The 19919-nt window shown below is 58.9% G+C and overlaps 1 protein-coding gene across 29 annotated transcripts in view; it reads left to right on the top strand.

Moving 5' to 3' along the window:
• MACF1 (microtubule actin crosslinking factor 1) overlaps positions 1 to 19919 on the top strand; it is a 136135-nt gene that overhangs the window by 84515 nt on the left and 31701 nt on the right. For all 29 annotated transcript variants that reach the window (XM_069875076.1, XM_069875053.1, XM_069875063.1 and 26 more), the window contains one exon: positions 556 to 2027. In XM_069875076.1, coding sequence (XP_069731177.1) covers positions 556 to 2027 — 1472 coding nt within the window. The remainder of the gene's footprint in view (positions 1 to 555; positions 2028 to 19919) is intronic.

Here is a 19919-nt window from a genome sequence, read left to right as displayed (position 1 = left end):
CCCTTGCTTTTTGCCAAAGGGCATCCCTGTGACTGGGTTTCTAGGAATGATGGAGAAGCACCGTTTATCATTTTTTAGGGTGCTTCGTGAGTGTTTCGTGTGGCAGCAGGCCAGGAGGGTTCATGCTCCAGACGGATCTGAACCTGGAGAGTGAGCAGAGATGTTTCATCTCGCTCTTGTGGCTTTTCAATGATCCTGGCTGGCTCGCCGCAGCATGCCGTGCACTGCGCTTGGGCAAGAAAACTGGTCTCAAAATTCAGAATGGGCCATGGAGAAGAGCCAGTAGCCACCCTCTGATCTTGGGGTGCCTCTTCTGGCTTCTAAAAGGTCGTGTTTAGAAGACCAGTCAGGAGAGCTGAGACGGTTGCCTTATCGTTACCTATTGTTACTTGAGAAATTTCTGAATTAATGAGCAAAAAGGCCAGTGATGCAATGCAAAACACCTTCCTGTTCATCAAAAAACAGTCGGTGTGTTTTGAGATGATTCTAAATAATTGCACTTGGCTTATTTGATTTCAGCTTAATTGTTGTGTTCTAATCTTGTTTCTATTCCAGCCGACCGGATGAACCGACTTCAGACTGCGCTTGCGAGTTCCCAGCAGTTCCAGCATATGTTTGATGAACTCAGGACCTGGCTGGATGACAAACTCTGCCAGCAAGCTCAGAGCCAACCAATTTCTGCTAGACTGGAGAGACTGCAGAGCCAAATTCAGGAACAAGAAGAGTTCCAGAAGAGCCTTAACCAGCACAGTGGCTCCTATGAGATGATTGTAGCTGAGGGAGAATCTTTGCTGCTTTCTGTCCAGCCTGGGGAGGAGAAGACCACTCTGCAAAACCAGTTGGTCAGCCTCAAAACGCACTGGGAAGAGCTCAGCAAACAGGCTGCTGACAGACACTCTAAGCTCAAGGACTGTTTGCAGAAAGCTCAGAAGTACCAGCGGCACACGGAGGACCTCCTGCCTTGGGTGGAGGACTGCAAGGCAAAGATGTCAGAGCTGGAAGTAACTCTGGATCCGGTGCAGCTGGAGGCAACTCTTCTGAGATCAAAGGCTATGCTGAGTGACGTGGAGAAGCGCCGCTCCTTGCTGGAGATGCTGAACAGTGCTGCCGACATCCTGATCGATGCTTCTCAAGCCGATGAGGATGACATCCGGGATGAGAAGGCTGGGATCAATCAGAAGATGGATGCCATCACAGAAGAGCTGCAAGCCAAGACGGGTTCCATTGAAGAAATGTCACAAAGGCTCAAGGAGTTTCAAGAGAGCTACAAGAACATTGAGAAGAAGCTGGAAGGGGCGAAGCACCAGCTGGAGATCTATGATGCATTAGGGCCGCAAGCCTGCAGTAACAAGAACTTGGAGAAGCTCAGGGCACAGCAGGAGGTGCTGCAGGCCCTGGAGCCACAAGTGGATTATCTGAAAAACTTCACTCAGGGACTGGTAGAAGATGCCCCAGATGGGTCCGACTGTTCCCAGCTCTTAAGCCAAGCTGAAGTGGCTCAGCAGGACTTCAAAGCTGTGAAGCAGAAAGTAAATGACTGCTGCACACTGATGGAGAACAAGCTTGAAGGTATCGGCCAGTTCAATAATCAGGTGAGGGAGATGTTCTCTCAACTGGCAGATCTCGATGATGAGCTAGACAGCATGGGCCCCATTGGGAGAGACGCTGACAGCCTCCAGTCCCAAGCAGAGGACGTTCGCACCTTCCTGGGCAAACTCCACCAGCTCAAGTCTGACATTGAAGCTTCTGAAAGCGAGTGTAAGAAGATGCTGGAGGATGAAGGAAGCCCTGATTTATTAGGACTGAAACGTGAATTGGAGACATTGAATAAACAGTGCAGCAAACTGACAGAGAGAGGCAAGAACCGTCAGGAACAGGTAGAGATGACACTGTCTCGTGTCGAGGACTTTTACAGCAGACTGAAGGAGCTGACCCACATGACAACCGCAGCGGAGGAGCACGAGGCATTGCAGTGGGTGGTGGGGACAGAGGTGGAGACCATCAGCCAGCAGTTGGCAGACTTCAAGGTAAGTCTTCATGCTGTCATGTTTCTTAACTGGTGTTTGGTGTTTGAAGGTCTGTCCAGTGTTGTCATCTTTTGTGTAGGACCTCTGCTCTTCGGGCCATCCCAGCTTCGTTGTTTGTTCCTATGACGTCAGTATTTTTGGTGTAGTAAAATATCCTTGCTTGAGAACCTAAGATCAGCTGTTGGACTCGATGGTCTGCAGCGATAAAATGTAGAAAGATGTTGTGATTGGGAGGAAGAGGCTTTTCCCTGTCGTCCTTGTGCTGGGTAATGTTGGCATGCCAGCACCTTGTGGCCTTGGAAGGGTGGCTGTCATTTAGGAGCTGGGGAAGGAAGGATGGTTTTAGAGTCCATCTGAACTGTAAGTTGACTTTGTCTGAGAGCCTAGTCCAGACCAGATCGTCCTGTAGGCCTTTCTACCCAGTCTCTTGTTACTGCTTGTTGTTCTCCCTTCATCTGGGATGTATAAAAGTCGACTTTGGGGTCCTTGGATACAAATCAAGTCACAGATAAAATGTAGGATGGGGGACACACGCAGGGAATAAAACCAAGGCAAAGTTTTTACATGGGCTGTTCATGATTCCAGTGAGGAGCTGCGAGAGCCCATCAAGGCTTGCATGAAACACTGAGAGAGGGAAGAGGTGGAGTGTTTGATAGTTTTTGATACAGAATTGTGGTGCTGTTACACTACATGAATTACATGAAGACTGCTTGGAAATTCTCTTGCTCTAAAACTTCTCTCGTGGTCACTGCTGATTGGGGTGATTTACATCTGGCTGCTTATTTCCTGGGGTTAATGGGGGCCGGGAGGGGGATGTGATTTTACAGCCATTTACTTTTCATCTCATGGCTAATTGATCCCGTTCCACCACTTAATAGCTCTGCAAAACCATCAGCAGGACGAGGTGTTTCTGGTTTGGGGGTTGCCTGTCCAGAAAAAGAGCTTGGAAGCATTAAGGGTGAAGTCAAACTCCCCTGACTGCGTTGCTGTTGACTCCTGTGCCGGGCAGCCGTTCGCATTGAGCTTTTATGGACAGGAGGGGCTTAACTTCATCATTAAACACCACACGGTCGCCTGGAACAAACAAAACCAAAACAGAATGTCTAGTCCTTAAAGCCAGTGAAACTTTGCTGCGGAGCAAGGGATTCATTCCCAGCTGAGCAGCTCTCGATAGAAACAGTGGTGGAACGCAACATCGGTGCGGGCACTCGGTCGGCCAGGCTGGTGCGTGAGGCTGGGAGGTGCAGCTGAACCCATCGGAGCACTTGACATGGTCTGGATCTCAGTGACACTGAGGATGAGCCTTTAAGGCAACGATGGCCTGGGCTGCAGAGCCACCGCGCTTCTGTGGCCACCGAGGCCACGCGGAGCATTTGGGGTCTTGGCTCCTGGAAAGCTTAGTGGGAAAAAGAAGCTGCAGCAGCACTGGCAGGTTTCATGTGCGATAGTGGAGGATAGAATGGGGGAGAAGGAAGAAGGGTGGATGGAGCGATCGCGGTTACGCAGCAGCATTCCTCCTGTGCTTGATTCATGCAGGGAGCAGGCATTTTTGCACGAATCCAAAATGTTGCGGAGCAGATCTTTGCAAAGCTTCGTGTTGCAGTTCTCTCTAAGGGGAAACACAGCCCGTACGTGGCAGGGCATCACGGCACCCGGGCAGGCACCGTCCGTGCTCCACACATGCACGAGCGAGAGCGGTGGAGCAGCCTGGCTTGGGCGCTGGGGGAAGCTGGGAGCACAGGGGGTTTTTTGGATTGCACCAGGCTTTTATTTCTCAGCTCCTGAGACAATATCCTAACTGTCTTCCTTCTTGGATCGCAGACAGGATGCATGCGCAGCGTGTTCGGGGAGCGGAGGCAGCTCCCGGGGCGGCGTGGGGATGATGCAGCTGAGCATGGAGGAGATGGGGCGGCTGGGGCTCTCCAGGAACGGTCACGGTCGGTCTGTCTGTCCAGAAGGCTCAAATGCAGGCAGATACTATGTCTTAAGGCATTAATTTTAATGAACATCTGTGTAAATGAGATGCAAATTGGGCACAGCCCCAGGGCTCTAGGCGCATCGCCAGTGCAGGGCCTGACAAAGGTGGGCACTTCTGGGCTCATTGTGTCCGGATTTTAGTAAAGAAGATGTATTGGAGGCTCTGATGAAGGCCAGGAACAGATGACTTTTGAAGCAGCTTATACTTGGAAGCCTCCCATATATTTTTCTTTTCCTGCCTGCAAACACCCCTCAAACTCGCCCCAAAAGGCCGTGACCGCCAACAAACCCATAACTCTTGGTGAGCTGCCTCACGTGCGTTTCCTCTCCCCCACACCCCTTTCCCAGGTCGCAGAGGGACTGATCCTGCTACGGGAGGGAGGAGCCCTTGGCCAGGTTCCTCGGAGGCAGGAGGCTGGGAAGCAGCTGTCAGATCCTGCCTGGGGGAAGCTTTGTTTGCAGGAGGTGTTTCGGTTCAGCGAGCAGGGGCGATGGCTGAGCCCATGCAGGCTCCCGGGTCCATCAGAAGCCAGGACAGCACTGAGCGGTGGGTCCGGCCCTCGTGGGTCAGGGAGACCAGGTAGGGTCTGGTTCCGAGCACCACATCGTTAAAGGATCCTCTAGTCTATCCCCCAGTTTCATGGTGAGATCAAGTGCAGCTGAAAGGCATTTCTGTGGTTTGGAGCCTGGTCTTATATGGACATCGCAATGGATCAGTTCAGATACAGCTACGCTGCGAGGGAACAGCACGGGTTCAGCTCATGCTAAGCTGTCAGCGCAGAGGAACCTCATTGTTAACTCCTGGTCCTCGGCATGAGTTTAACTCAACTGATCATCCTCCCATTGCTGCTTCTCTGAGCCCCTGGCTTGTATAAAAGGCTACAAAAAGTTGGATGAATCTGTCAGTGCCGCATCTCCACGAGCATCACACAAGGGATGAGTGGCAGCCACCAGTGAGAGCTCCTCGACATAGCTTTCAGGCTGGGCATTTCTCCCCCTCTGCTCTCATTTCTGTCAGCTCAGGTTTCTCAAAGCTTTCGCTAATATTAAATTTTAATGACTGGAATCAAATGAGCAACAGTTGAACTGTTACTAAACATAACGGCGATGGTGATTCAGCTTAGCAAACAGCAGAATTCCCCAGGGAAGCACTTCCCCAGGTGCAGGCGAGATGAAGGGTCATGCAGGGTTGCAGCGGTTTGCAGCGTCGCATGCTCCCCGGCATCAGCAGCCCCTGAGCTGGAAGACCCTGAGTTACAGCACTTCCTCCCGAAGGCTGGGAAACTGGGGCAGTACCTGGGATAATGCGTGTGTTGTTTGGTGTAGGGGGTGGATCTGGAAGCAGAGGTGCGGTTTGCAGGGAGCCCCAGGCACAGGCTGGTCCTCTCTGGCCAAAGAGCATCCGTCCATCAGCCTGGGCCACGAAGGGCTGATGGAATCAGACTCTGTGGTGATTTTTGGGCAGACGTCTGTGCTGGGGGAGCCCGTGAGCGAGCTCTAGGCTGAGTTTATTTACTTTCTTTTGTGCAGTGGATTTTGAACTTGAGTTTTGAAGCCTGGCTGGTGCTCAGCATCGGCAGTTCTGCGCCAGGACTCTTTGATTTGCCGTGTTGGTCTTGGACAAACTTGAACATTGACACATTTCACCTACAGAGCAGAAAGCGATGCTCAGCCCAGGGTCAGAGGCACCAGCAGAGGTTTTTGGGGCTTGCTGCAATACAAAGCAATGCTCGGGAGTGGAAGAACGCTGCTGCCTCCCCACTCATATCATGCCAGGGTGGCTCTGGTTGGTTTTCTGGGGACACTTTCCTCCCTGTGCCAAAGCCGAGACCAGGAACGGGGCATCCAGCCGTCCTCCTGCACAGCGCGTGATGGGCAGAGATGTTTCTGCAAGAGTCTGGAGAGCTTGACTCAAAATGAAACCCAAGGAAAAGCATCAAACATGACATAACTGGGTGGTCGCTGTGGTGTTTGAGCTGGTGCAGATGGGGAAAGCCAAAGGGGAGGGTGCATGGTGCCACCTCTGTGTGTGGCTGGGCCCCTCCGCCTGCCGGCCCCTCCTGCTGCCGCATCGCCGTCCCGCAGCTGCGCTTGGCCCCGCGTCTGGGCACGGCACAGGAATGCCGGCGAGCTGGGGCCTGCCGCAGCTGGCACCCGCTCCGCCAGCATCTCGCCTCCAAGAATTCACCAAACCCCACCCTTGCCCCAGCTGGAGCCGAGGCAGCAGCAGGACGGTTGTGCCGAGGGGAGCGATTCCGCTGTGCCCGACCCTCGCGGGCAATTGCCAGGGCAGGTTGTGGGGAGCAGAGGGGAGAGAAGGGATTCCAGGCTCCTGCCTCTCTTGCTGGATTTCTGGGAAGGTTATTGGGATCTGGAGTTGCTCAACGCAGTGAACTTGGGTCCAGCTCCTTCACACTGATGGAGGTTTTATGCTGGACGATGGAGACAGGGAGAGAGAATCCCTGGACAGCAATAACTGAAGCTGCACTCCTGTTTAATTTTAGAGCAGGTCAGGTCATCTGGGGCTGGCAGAGCCCTCGTGCCTCCAGCACCTCTTTGTCTGCTTCAATAAAAAAAAATCAGGAAAGGAATCCCAGGGGGACAATGCAGGCAGTGAGTAAAGCCCTGAGCAGCATTACTCATCCTGCTGTTCAGATGTCGCTCAGTCTAACCCTGCTCCGGGTCCTCCCCGCTTCACCCTCAGTAAAAGCAGCAATTAGCTGGCGCTCAGTGTGCACTCCCACATGCTCTGTGCCGCTGCCCCTTCTCAGCGGGAGGACGTCGGCTTGTATTTGTGACCTTCTTAATTCTCCCTACCCTTCAGACGGGAGCTGACTCCACGGTGCTATCAGAAGCGCCGCTGTGGCCTCGTGCCCGATGTCCCCGGAGAGGGGGCTGCCGGTGGCACGTGGCCTTCGGGATGCGCAGAAGCTCGCAGGCGTCACATCTCAGGGCGTGAGCTGTTGTTGTTGCAGGGGCCACCGGTGATGGGGAGGCCGTGGGATGGGGATGTGGCTGCCGAGCGCCGCTCTGTTCCGCCGTGGTGATTTGCAGGAGGACTGAGATGGGTGGGTTCTCCCCAGCAGTTTGTATTTGCAGAGCGCGCTCCTTGGCAGGCTGGGGACAGTCAGCGTGCAAGTGACTGTTTATGATCTTCCTTTGTAGGGAACACGTGTGGGGATCCTAAAGGTCTTTTCCAATCTAAACGGTTCTGCGATCCCCTCTGGGAGTGGCAGCTCTGCTCCTGCTGCTGCAGAGCCGCTCCGGAAGATGCGTAGAGGAAAAGTGGGATCCCATCTTGGGATTGCGGGGCTGAACCGGGGTGCGGGACGGAATCTGTGTGCTGAGGAGGCGAGGTTCTTACACCAAAGCATCGACACAGAGCCTGAATTTCCCGAGACAGCACACTGGCTGCCACAAGCCAGCACACGTGCTCGCGGGAGATGCCTGAGCGCCCATCCTGGGCCGCTGGGGAGGCTTTTTGGTGCCTCCACACCCAATCATAGAGCCAACGGCCCCACGGCTGGGGTGCATTGCTGAGGGTCTCAGGGGTGTGGGGAGAGGGGAGGTGGGTTCTGGGCTGGGCAGGGAGGGGACACTGCCACTTGCTGTGCCCCAGCCTGGCCAAGGGTATTTTTAACCCCTCCGTGCCCCTGGAGGAATGCGTGCGGCTCCCGACAGTCGTCCGGTTGGGAGCAGCTGGGTGGGACTGGGCTGGGAGCGGGGACAGCCTGCTCCGTGGTGTCTTCTCATTGAGTGCTGTCCAGACCTACTTAAAGTATCTCTGGCTTGTATTTTGAGCATCAGCACCACTCACAAAAATGCCTCCTCTCTGACAGCTGTTGAGGTGCCTTAAAGGCCCCCTCTCCCCTCTCTGGAGGGGAGGGTGCTCGAGGGGTGGGTAAGTGTGGGCAGTGCTGGGTGCCGGGGCTGTTTCCGAGCCCAGCGGGGGCAAGCGGCCGAGCGGAGCAGCAGAGCCGCCGTGGGGTTGTTGTGGTTCTACCTTGGGCAGCTGGAGGTGAATAAACGTGTTTGCACAAGAGGCACTTGAGCTCAAGTGGAAATCAATTTTATCGCGAGGAAGGGAAGAGCAAACGCAGCCCTGGCGCTCAGTCTCCCCGATGGCAGCTCTGCCGGTGCCGCGTTCGTCAGCGCGTCGCCCGTGGGCTTTGACCTTGACTTGTCGGACAGACACAGGCGCTTTCCTGATCCTGGGAAAGCCGGGAACAGGAGCAAATTAAAGCAAGAGCTGCTGAGACTAAATCCTAGCGAGGCTTTTATTGTTCCTTTTCTTGACCGTAAAACAATTCAGCTGTGACCAAATGGTCCCTTGCAGGAGCCGGCGTGGGTCACTGCTCTGGAGCCACCCACCTACAGATGCTTCGATGATCCTGCCAGGTCTCAGCGAGGGAGGCGGCCGCAGGAATGTCCTCTCGCAGGAGCACTTGTTAGCTGGTGGCAGTGACACTCTGTAGTGTTTCCAGGAGAGACTAAAAATACTGGCTTTGCATAAGAGCAGGAGAGCTGAGAATCTGAGGGAGGAGGAGATGGGAAGCTTTGTGTCTGCAGGGGCTGAGCAGAGGAGGGAGAGGAGCCCAGGCCTGGAAAGACAAGGCCATGGAGGGGGAGTCCTTGGGGAGCACATGGTGGAGCTGCCACAGGGCTTTCCCATCACCTGCAGCATGCAAGGTGGTCACCGTTCACGGCCAGGGCAGGGAGTGACTGCGGCCACTGGGTTTGGAGCAGCCAGAGGCTTCTCTGGGGAAGGGCTCAGGCTGGGATTAGTCACCCAGCACTGCAGAACAATTGCCAATTCTTCTGCCGAAGGAGTGGTTTAAAACATCTCCTATCCAGAGGATTCTCTGGATGATAACACACTTACCTCACTTCCTAAAGAGCCTCCAGAGCTGTTTATTAATCACCCCATCCCTCGCTCGCCCTGCTGTCCCCCGTTGCTCTGGCATCAGGCGAGGAGAAGCTCCTCAGGTTTCCGTTTCCCGGGGCGGACAGTGGGGTGGCAGCACTGGCCGGCCGCAGCGGAGCAAAGCCTGGCACGCGTGGAGGAGAATCTGTGGGAAAACGGGGCAGCTGAGGACAGGAATGGGCATTTCATGGGCTGCACATCCCAGCCGCGAGGACCCGCCACCCCAACCTATGGCTCTGCCCCTCCCTCGCAGTCCCCAGGGTTGTTCCCGGGTTGGTTTGGGGTGTTCCGTGTGCATGGACGGGGTCCCGGGGGAGCCCCAGGCTCCACAGCCATCGGGCACCAGATGCCACAGTGCGGGGCTGTGCCTGAGCACTGGGAACACGTGGGCTCCAGGCTTCCTTTGGAGAATTATTTATACCAACATCTATATTAGGGGCTGTGCAGGGGAAGCAGCTCCTGCACCCCTGGAAACATAAAACAAATTAAACTTGCAGCACTCTGCAGAACGCTTCCCTGGCGATTTGGTTTTTAACCTGTTTCTGAAGCTTTTCCCATGGAGGCTCAGAGCCCGGGCGCCAGCCGAGGGTTCCTCCCCAGCCCTGCGAGGGGGCTCCAGGCTGCAAACGGCTGGTTCTGCCTCGGGAGCTGCAGCCCCCGAGGAGAGGGGGTCGTGGGTGGCAGAGGCCTGACGTGAAGCGGGGTCTGAGGGGCACCCAGCCCGGCACGGTGGGATGGCATTAGCCCGGTGCTGCTGCCTGGCTCGGGCTGGGAGCTCAGGGCTTGCCCACGCAGCAGCCGAACGGCAATCACAAGGATTTGGCAAAAGGAACGAGCTTAGGAGAGCAACGGCACTGACAGGGAGATGAAGAAATCTCTCAGACGCAGCACGGGCTTTCAAAACCATGAACCCTCCAGTAAACATCCCAATGGAGCCTCACAGGTGGTTTCTATAGGCGGTGCTGGGGGGGTGTGATTTGGCTCTGTGCTGTCGTTGTGGCCTTTGGGAGAGGCTGACAGACACCTCGGGGTTCATCCCCCCTGCTTTGCTCAGACCTGGCACCGTGTCGCGGCCCCTCGTGCCACAGCTGCCCCGGTGACCCTCGTGGAGGCAGCCCTGGGGACGTGCTCAGCGAGACCCGCAGGGACAAAGCTGCTGCTGCCAGGCCAGGGGCGCTCCTGCATCCCCCCCTCGCGCCTGGTGAGGCTCAGCCGGGCTGGGCAAGCGCTGCCCAGGGCCAGAGGGCACCGAGGGGAAGACGAAAGGAGCTTTGAGGATGAAGAAGTCCCTTGGTTGTGCCCGCGGCTCGTTAGCAACGTGTCCATCAGAGATCTTGAGCTGTCTCTGGGCTCTTTGCTCTTCACGTAACACAGGTCCCTCGTTTCCAGCTGCTGAGATGCATTAAAAGAAAGCTAAAAATAAATTGGTTTCCAAATCCTGCTTTCCCATGTAAACAGTGGCAGCAGCGGCGGGCAGGATGTAACGCAGGCGTAAACAGGGTGACATCAGCCCGTGACGAGGAAGGCGTGTGTCCCCGCACACCGGGGCCAGTGGCCATATGAGGAAACCTTGAAACCTGTGGGTCCAGGAGGCAAATGGGGATGTTCCTACTTGGACCGTGCCTGGGAAAACCTCTGGGTGGGTTTTAGCTGAGTCTTTATCCTCGGGACATGGCTGTTTGGTGGCCTAGGGTGGCTCTGGGGCAGGGGCAGGTCTGGGCTGGGTGACGGCCTTCAGCAGAGCCCCTTAGTTCTCTCTCCACGGTGAGCTGGCTGCATCCGAGCATCGTCCGCAGCCGTGAATCCCAGCTCCGGTTTGGCCAAACCGTGCTGCTAACTGGGCAGGCAAGAGGAGGTTTGGTGACTGCACAAAAGCCAAATGAGGGGTCCTGGTGGTCGGTTCTGCCCAACAGCACCACGCCGCAGGTCCAGGCAGCTGCAAGGGGAGCAGCCGCGCTCTCCTGAGCTCGGGGTGCGGGTCTGCAGCGCTCTCAGCCCTTTGCTTCAGTCCCGGCACTTGCTGCTGTCAGGGCTTCGTGTGCCGGGGCTGCTCTGAGACACCCAAAAAGACAAAATCCAGACAGCACAGCACGTCCTGCCCTGTCCTTCCCTCACACCGATGCAAAGCTCGAGCAAAGGCCTGGAGCTTCAATTCCCGGTGCCTTTTGGCTTTTGTCCCCAGCACTGGCCACCCCAGGCCACCAAGTGCCACCCAGTTGGTAGCCGAAAGCCAAGTGGAGCCATGACTTGGGGAACCTGCCAGAGCTCCAGCTCAGCTCTTTGGACCCAGCACAGCAGGTTTTCAATTGGCTTTAGCACCATCCGAGTATTTCCCTAATGGTTTTAGGCACAGGGGGATGTGTGGAACGGAGACTTGGTTTGCGCCTGGCACGTGACTTGGTGAGGAAATGGGAAAAGAATTTCTGGCTGTGAAACGGCAGCTCCACATCGAGATCGTTCCTTCTTCGCAGTGGAACAAAAAGCCTCCGCGCCCCAGCCCGGATGCCTGGGATTCCTCGCGGAGGGGCCCCGTAACAGTCCTGCTCCCGCCAAGGTGGCAGTGGGGGAGCCGAGGCGGCTCTGCCGGAGCGCTGGCACCGCGCGGCCGTCCGCTTGTTGTTTCAGCTGCGCTGGATTAACAACGCAGACCAAGAGCTGGTGTGTCCCCGCCAAGTACAAACCCCTGGGCTTGGGGACGCTCCTGCAGCGCTGGAGTTGCTGCAGGGGCAGCCCTGGCCGTCCATCTGTCTGTCTGCCCGCCCGTGAGGGCTTGGGGGGACAGGCAAAGGGGCTACAGTGTGGGGCTGCAGGTCCCCCTGCACAGGTCCCCGCTCCCTCCCTGCCTCTTGCTTTTTTCTTTGGCCGTATTTAATCATGGAAACAAGAAAATGGGTTTCCAAAGGTTTCCTGGTGCACAACCAGCCCCACGAGAGCTTTATGCCATGTAGTGAGTATTCTCCATGGCCCTGAATCCTCCCTTTCCATGAAACGTCTGTTCCTGTTTCTCCAAAGGCAAAAACTCCCTGGGGATGGTGGTGCCGGAGCTGCGGCTCACGCGGTTGGTGCCGGGACGCTCGGGGATGGAGGGTCCCAGGGCCTGGGGAGGGCGAGGCCGGGTTCCCACCGTGGCTGTGCCGTGACCTTGGCCAAGCCTGGATGTTTCTGGAGACACACGGCGCCTGCCGCGTGTCCCAAAGCTCAGGGTTTCCGTCGCAGTGGGACGGGAGGCGTTGGGTGTCGCTGAGCGCGGCGGCTTCGGCTGAGCTCCCCTCCCGCACCGTGCACGCGTTACGTGCTGAGCACCCGCCTGGCCCCTCGTATTTTTATCCTGATGCCGTAATCCCTCGCTGGCGGGGCGGTTGTTGCCTGGAGATGTGTGGAGGATGCTTTGCGCCCTCCTGTTTCCTCTTCTCCTCAGCCTTCGCTCAGCATCGCTTCACAGCCGCGATTCACACGTTCCATCCTTCTCCCGGCTCCCCAACCCGGGGCCGGGGGGTCCTAGAGGCTCCCAGACCCGGGGCCGGGGGTGGGGAGGGGGCGGTGGGTGAGGAGCGCGGCGCTGCGGGGGCTGCGATACCGAGTTTTTGGGGCGAGGAGCCCGCGGGTGGGTTCTGGCAGCGCCGGCAGAGCGAGGCGGCTCCGGGGGAGGCAGAAACGGCACCGGGATGGGGGGGGGGGCGGTTCAGTAACGGGGCTCTTTGTGCCGGGGGCGGCGGGAGCCGAGGGGACCGGGGCTGGGGGCGGACAAAGGACCGGGGGGGAAGCGAGACCCGGAGCCGCCGCCGAGCCGGGGCGTCGCTGCTCTTTGTCGGGCGCTGCCGCCGCCCCCGGGAGGGGCCGGTACGGCGGGGCGGGGGCGGGGACACCCGGGGCCACCGGGACCCGCAAGCCCCGGGCGGAGGGGGCTCGAGGGGGCGTGGTTATCAATGGCTCCGCCTCTTCGTGGAGGCGATGGGGGCGTGGCCACGTGAGGCCCCGCCCCGTGTGGGGCTGACGGGCGAGCTCGGGAGGGGCGTGTCTGCGGTTGGCTCCGCCCCCGCTGGCGGCCCGGGCCCGGGGGGCGTGGCCTGCAGGGGGCGCGCCGGCGCTGGCCCCGCCCCGCGGCTCCGCCGAGCCCGGCGCGGGCGGCGAGCGGCGGGGCCGGCAGCGGCGGCCGGCGCGGCGCGGCCCTTTGTTCCGCCGGCGGGAGCGGAGCGGCGCGGCGGCTGCGGGAGGACGAGGACGCGGACGAGGAGGCCGAGGCGGCGGCCCCGCCGTGCGCCCCGCCGCGCCGGCCGGGGGCTGCCCGCGGGGGCCCCGCGCCGCCCCCCCGCCCCCGGCCCGGCCGCTGAGCCGCACAAAGGGGCCGAGCGGCGGGCGGCTCGGAGCCCGCGTGTCCCGGCGGCCCCGGCAATGGCCCCGCCGGCCCGGCCCGGCCCGCCGAGTTAGAGCGAGGAGCGGGGGGAGCGGCCCCGCGGCCCCCGGCGCCGCGTCCCGTTGCCATTTTTGGAGGCGGTTTCGCGGCCGATTCGTTTGGGGCTTTTTTATCGTGGGAAGAAAGAGGGAAAAGAGAATCCTCGGCGGCGGCGGCGGCTCCCCCCGCGCGGCTCGGGGGCTCGGCGGGGCCGGCGGCGGCGCTGCCGTCGCGGCCGCGAGGCAGGAAACCTCCGAGCTCGCCCCGAATGAAGAAACTTCCTGCGTTTGAAGTTGAGCGAACGGCTGCGAGCGCCCGCCGGCCGCCCCGCTGCAGCGACAACACGGGAGGCGCGGGGAGACGCGGAGCCAGCGCCGCTGCCCGCGGCCGCCGGGGCCTTTGTCGGGAGCGCTCGGACCGGGAGATTCGGGGTTTCAAGCTCTGCTGCGCTTTCTGTCGTGACCGGAATCTTATCCGACCCACCGGACGAGGGTTTTGTGGGGATGAGATGGGTGTTTTCGCGGCTCGGGGCCGTCGGTTGGGCTGCTGAGCCGTCGCGGTGCTGCCGCCGAGCCCTCCCGGCCCCGTAGCGTGGCCGCTGTGGGATCAGACCCCGCCACGGCCCCTGTGGGACCCGCCGGCCTGTGATGTTCCCCGCGGTGGCGGGCGAGGGGTTGCCAGGGCGGCTCCGTCACCCGTAAGGACGGGAGCATGGGCAAACCACTGAGCCGGCCGGACTGTCTACGGCAGAACCGCACTTGCCTGGGGAAGGGCGAGGAGGAGGATGGGTATATAGAGGATTGCTACGTGCCTCAGAGGTCGATATACGACACGATGAGAATTAACGAGCAAATCGATCAAGGATCGAAGCTCAACCAGCTTTCCAAGAGCACCCTCGGCAAGGGGGACGGCAGCACCATATCCAGCAATGGGACGCTGGGAGCTGCCAACGTCTTCGAGTCCAGAGCGCCAGAAACGAAGAAGCTGGATGAGCGAGTCATCTTCGACGCGCTGAAGCTCAGCAGCGACGTCTCCAAACCAGCACCGGCCCCGCCGAGGAGGCGGCCAAACCCCGAGAGGAAGGAGAACGTCAACCGGCGGTCCTGGAAATCCTTCATGCCACCAAACTTCACCGAATTTGCAGAGAGGATGGGAGCTTCTCTGAGCGAGGTTTCAGAAGCGGGCGCCTCCAACCCTTCCCTGCGGGATAAGCGGGAGTCGAGCGCCATGCTTGCCGAGCACCCGGGCCAGCCCAACCACGATGAGCCCATGTCGGAGTCTCTCACCTTGGAGCACGTCTCCAAGTCATCCGGCACGGCAGAGGCTCTGACGGCCAAGCAGTTCAGCGTGGATGGTTACGTTGGTCCCCAGGACGAGCGCCAGCCCCTGCTGAATGCCGGTGATGGCCGTGGTCGCGCTGGGGACCTGGCCAGGGCTCGCCGGCTGCCCAGTGCCACCTGGCCACGAGCCAGGAAGAATTTCATCAAGGGCAGCTTCAGCGATGGGCACCAGGAGACCCTGGAGGCCTCCGGGTCGGACTGTACAGTGGAGAACGTCAACCTGTCCCCGTGCCTTAGCGAGGAGCTGCTGGATGCAGGACTGGATATTCTCATCACCTCCAATCTCAGGGAGAAAACAGAGTCTGAGCTGAGATTTGAGGAGGATGAGCGCTGGGTGATGATGGAGGAGTGGGAGGAGGCGACGCTGTCAGAGAGAGGAAAGGCTGTTCTGGTGGCAGAGGAGAAGAAGAGCTGTTGCTTGGCAGATATTTCTGAAGAAAGGGAACAATTCCCTGCTCTGCGGGACAGCGCTGCCCCCAGCCCAGGGGCCTCCCAGTCCTGCGCATCCCCGGGTGGTGCCGGCAGCGCATGCTGCACTGAGGACATAGCGGTGCAGTGTGAGGCAGAGGACTTCGCTCCAGGTTCGGAGCGCTCAGCCAGCCCTGCGGTCCCCGAGTTGTCCGACACAGACTCGGTGCAGATGTTCCTGGAGCTGGAGGAGCAGTGCCTGAACGAGGACGATGGCACCGCGCCTGGGTGCCTGGAGGTTCAGGTCTCCCCAATGGACTTGGAGGGGCTGGACCCGGATTCGGCCAAACTGGCCGGGGTGGTGGTTGAAGCGCGTCACCGTACAGGCCCCCTGGATGTCAGCGCGTCAGACTCTGCCGTCGTGTCGGATCTGGAAGACTTTGACGTCACCTGCAGCTCGCAGGTGCTGAGCATGCTGGAACCCTTCTCAGAAAGGGACACTTCGGCCGTCACCCCAACGGACTCGGACGGTGGGGCCTCTCCCAGCCCCGTGGCCATGGCAGGGCCAGGCTCCCTCCGGCAGGGCTCGCCGGCACCAGCAGAGGAGGACGTGCCTGACCCGCTGGGGCACCTGGAGCTGGTGGGTGGTTGCGCGGTGGCAGTGCTGGTGGCTGGTGGGGTGCCGTCTCCTGAAACAGGCACACATCCAGCTTCTGGCTTGGAGGGAGCTGGTTACCTCAGTGCTCCAGTGGGGTGGGATGACGATAACCACGGCTTGCTGGTCTCTGACAGTGAAGTATCGCGGCTCCCTGAGGAGACCTGTCCCAGACAAACGTCCCCCTGCCAGCCCCCAGCTCCTGACATGGTGGCAGAGGAGCCACAGTTCCCCCCACAGCACAATGAGGACAGTGTTGAGGGAACAGATCCGTCTGGGACCCATCACCTTCTGCCTGGAAGGACATTGATCACCAACTGGAATGTCCCAGAATTTGTTTCCAAGGATGAAGCTGCAGATTTGGGATCAGAGAGCAATGGAGCTGAGGGCCAGACTCACACAGCAGAAAGTGGAGATGTTTGTCATGGTTCTTTGCTGCCTTTCCTTGCTGGCTCTGCATCAGAGCTGGGTTCTGAGGCTCCAGCGACATCCCTGGTGCCTGCCGAGGACTTCCTATGGGAGATGGTTTCCCCTGGCCGTGGTCTGGCTCTGGAAAGGGCTGCCCGTGCCGAGGGGTCCCCTGCAGAGGTGGCTGTCACGCACGGGGAGGCCCCGGCAGCCGTCCTGCAGCCAGGAGACCTGGACTTGCTGTTTGGCTGCAGCCAAGAGGAGCAGCCGGCAGCACGCTGCCGTTCCATGGTGCTGAGCAAGGGGAGCCCTCATGCTGCCAGCCTGGCCACCCCAGAAGAGCTTCCCGGCACATCGCTTGCCCCCGATGTCATCCCATGGGATGCTGAGGGGCTTTCTGCTCCAGCTGACCCATCAACACCAGGCGATGTGGCTGTCCCAGAGCCCCAGGCTCAGGAGACACCACCGGCCACCGGGGATCCTACCGTGGATGCTGAGGAGCTGTGTGTGGAGCACGCACCTCCAGATGCCACCACTGCTGCTGTGCCCTTAATGGTGGAAGAGCTTCTAGAGGCCCCTCCGCCGTTTGCTGATGTGCCTGTTGCCTCTGTACTGCTAGAAGCAGCCGACCCCCTCGTCTCCGGTGTCGGGGATCTCGGTGGTGACCCTGCTCTGCTGGCAGTGGGGGGACCAGCAGTGGCCTTGGAGGATACAAATGACTTTGCCGACACGGTGATGCTGCCTGTATGGGAGCACCTATCCCCTGAAGCGTTGGCTTTGGAGGGTGAGCCCATCGCGAGAGTGCCTGTGGCGGTGGTGGTGGCTTGGGACGATGCCTCCATGCTGCCAAGCACGGAGGGTCCCCCCTGCACCTTCCTCCCCTCCCTGGTGGGACCCACTGCCCCGGAGCTGCATGCGCTGCCAGACGCGCCCTCCGCTGCGGTGCCCACCACCCCATCCCCCCTGCGGGCTGTGCCGGGGGGCTCCCTCCATCCCCCCAGCCCTGGGGAGGGCCCTTCCCCAGCCCCCGGCGAGGGAGAGGTGCCCGTGGGCACCCAGGGACCCTCCGCCACCGCTGTCGCCGCAGAAGGGCCTCCTGCTCTCCCAGATGGATTCGTTCCAGATAACGAGGTATTTGTGGCTCGGGTGCTGCAGATGGGGTTTCAGGCACAGAAATCGCTTTATTTTGCACTCGGGGTGGGTGGGAGGTGGGACCGTGCTCGGTAACTCACAGCCACGATCTGCAGGGTTCAGCAGAAACGGCCTTCTTCCTCCCAGAGCCAGTTTGAATTTGGCAGTTTTGGGTGGAATTGTGTGTTTTTATAAAGAGCGGAGGCAAAGGCTAGAACTGATCCTCTAAACTATTGTCTTAAACTGTCTTAGCTTGTTCAAGTCTCTTAAGGTCGCTCAGATCTAAGTCCCAGGCTTCAGAAAAGCCTTCTAGACGGATCCTGGGGAGGGTAAGTTCCCGTCTTGGGGGCAGAAAATATGTCAGGAGAGACTCCTGTAAAACAAATTAAGTGCAAATAATTCCTGTCCTGCGCAGTCATGGCTTTCCATAGCTTTTTAAGTGAGCAGTAAGGTGCTGAGCTCTGAACGTGGGCAGGAAGGGGCTCGCATTCCCTTCGGTGTCTGGGGATTTGTTTTACTCTGCTGTGCTCATGGCTTTTGCCTGGAGAGACCTCGGTGGTGGAGTTCCCACAACTGAGCGCTGATTTACGGCCATCTGGATCCGCTGAAATATCACAGAGGAGACATCAGAAGTTAGTCAGAACCAAACACCGCGATTCGGTAGCGATTACTCATGCTCTGGGCTGTGCCGCCCGTTGATGAAACACACACGGGGGGCTCGAAGAGTCGCCTTAGCACAGGGGTCCGTGAGCCGGGGCTGCGGCATCGGTGGGGACCTGAGCAAGGAGAAAGAGCTGTTGAGTTCCTTTCCATTCTCTGAAACTCTCTGCTCTAGTGTCCTTGCTGGCGGGACCCCTGTTTCCTGTGCGGTGTCTGTTAACCCCAGAAATGTTGTCCTGGCTCTGTTGTTGGCAGCTCCCAGTCTGCGTGGGGCGATGCCCGAGCGCTCCTGGTTCTTCCCACCCCCAGCTGGGCTCTGTGTTTGGCAGCGGGGGGGTTAAGGAGTGTGTCTGCCCAGGAGATGAGGGAAACAGAAATCAAGGGGGAGATGCTTTGGGAAGCATTTCTGGGAGCGAGGAGGTGTGCTGGAGCAGATGTGCCCCTGCTCCCCGAGACGCCTGCTCACCTTGCTCTGCACCCGCTCCTGCCCAGCAAAGGGTGTACGTTAAATATTTGCTTCAGAGCTGAGTCACAGCGAGGTTAATGAACTAAATCGCTGAAATCGTTCATGAGCAAAGAAAAACAAGGGTGTTGGACATGCTCGCTCCTCGGGCCATTGGTGTAATGATCTTTGCAACGATCCCTGTGCAGGTCGCACACTTGGCTGTGCCGGTTCAGGCGTTGCAGGTCTCCTGGTCTGGTGGCTGGGCTTTCTGTGGGGCTCCCTCCCTGCTTCGAAGTCCTGGCGTTTGAAGCCCTGGCATTTGTTCCTGCAGCACACGGAGAGCTCAGACCCAGTCCCGCGTGCCAGAGTTATCAGCCTGGCCCGTGTGAGGGCTCGGCTGCTCCAACAGCCGCCCCGTGTATAAACAGGAATGGGAGAAGCAGCTGGGGACTCAGTGGTTCCATTCCCCATTGATTTCCTATAACCATAGCAAGATTCTCCCCGAGCAAACAGCCCTGGACAGTGTCTGCCAGCACACCCTCCTCTTCTGCCCCGCAGCGATGCCTCCCTGCCCCACGGCAGCTGAGCTCCAACAGAGGGGAGAGCTTTTCCCTTGAAAATGGGGCAGAGGAGGTCAGGGCAGCGCCTCCTGCTCAGGCAGGGAAATGTGTGTGAGTGTGTTTGGGTGGGGTTTTGTCATGTTAGGGGTTTTTTTGTGTTTGGGATTCTTTGCCTGCCTTGTGTTCCCTTGGACGCAAAGCGGTTGCCAGGTCTGGAGAGCTGTGCTGTCCATGAGCTGCTGCTCTGCTGGGAGAGGTCTTGCATCCAAGTGGGAATTTTTGGATGCCGCCAGGGTCCATATATTGTCGAGCACGTGAGGAGGAGGCACGCTTGAGGGAGCAGGCAGCTGGCTGCGCTTCCCACCACCTCCCTAAGAGAGCTGAGGGCTGATCCTGCCTGGCGCTGGGTGCGGGGTGACCTGTGCTCTGCATGGATTCGTGCTCCCAGGGGCCAGAATGAGCGATGAAGAACTGGGGCTTGTGCTGTTCGCTGTGCAAGCGGCAGGCTCGTCCCTCGGGACCAGGCTGTGCGGCCGCCAGAGAGGGGCTGTGCACGCGCGGCTGCACCAGCGGGTGCTCACAGCAGATCCACAGCTCTGATAAAGAGCACTTATCTCCTTCACGGGAACAGGATTTTCCCTGCTGCCTCTCTCTATAATAGGGAGCTTCATTTGCTCTCCTCCCCCTTCCCTATCAAATCTTTTTTGGTTTAAAAAGCTTTTCCCTGCAGGATTCCCAGGCAGGACGGTGCCAAACACGCGGTGCAGTGAAGGACCGGCACATTAATTGCCTATTGCCTTTGTCTTTCGAAATACAGCTCGCTTCTCAGTGCCTGCAATTCTGTGGTTAACAAAACTGCTGTGATGTCAGCTCGGCCTTCTCAATGGCATCACTGTGAGAATTGCTTTGGGTTTTTCCCCAGGAGCATTATTTCCCAATCTAATGGCTGGCCAGGGCCGATGCTCTCATTTCTTCCCCAGTTTTCACCTCA

Source organism: Phaenicophaeus curvirostris, chromosome 23 (genome assembly GCF_032191515.1).
Source record: "Phaenicophaeus curvirostris isolate KB17595 chromosome 23, BPBGC_Pcur_1.0, whole genome shotgun sequence".
Classification (NCBI taxonomy): domain Eukaryota; kingdom Metazoa; phylum Chordata; class Aves; order Cuculiformes; family Cuculidae; genus Phaenicophaeus; species Phaenicophaeus curvirostris.
This window is presented reverse-complemented; position numbering and strand designations above follow the sequence as displayed.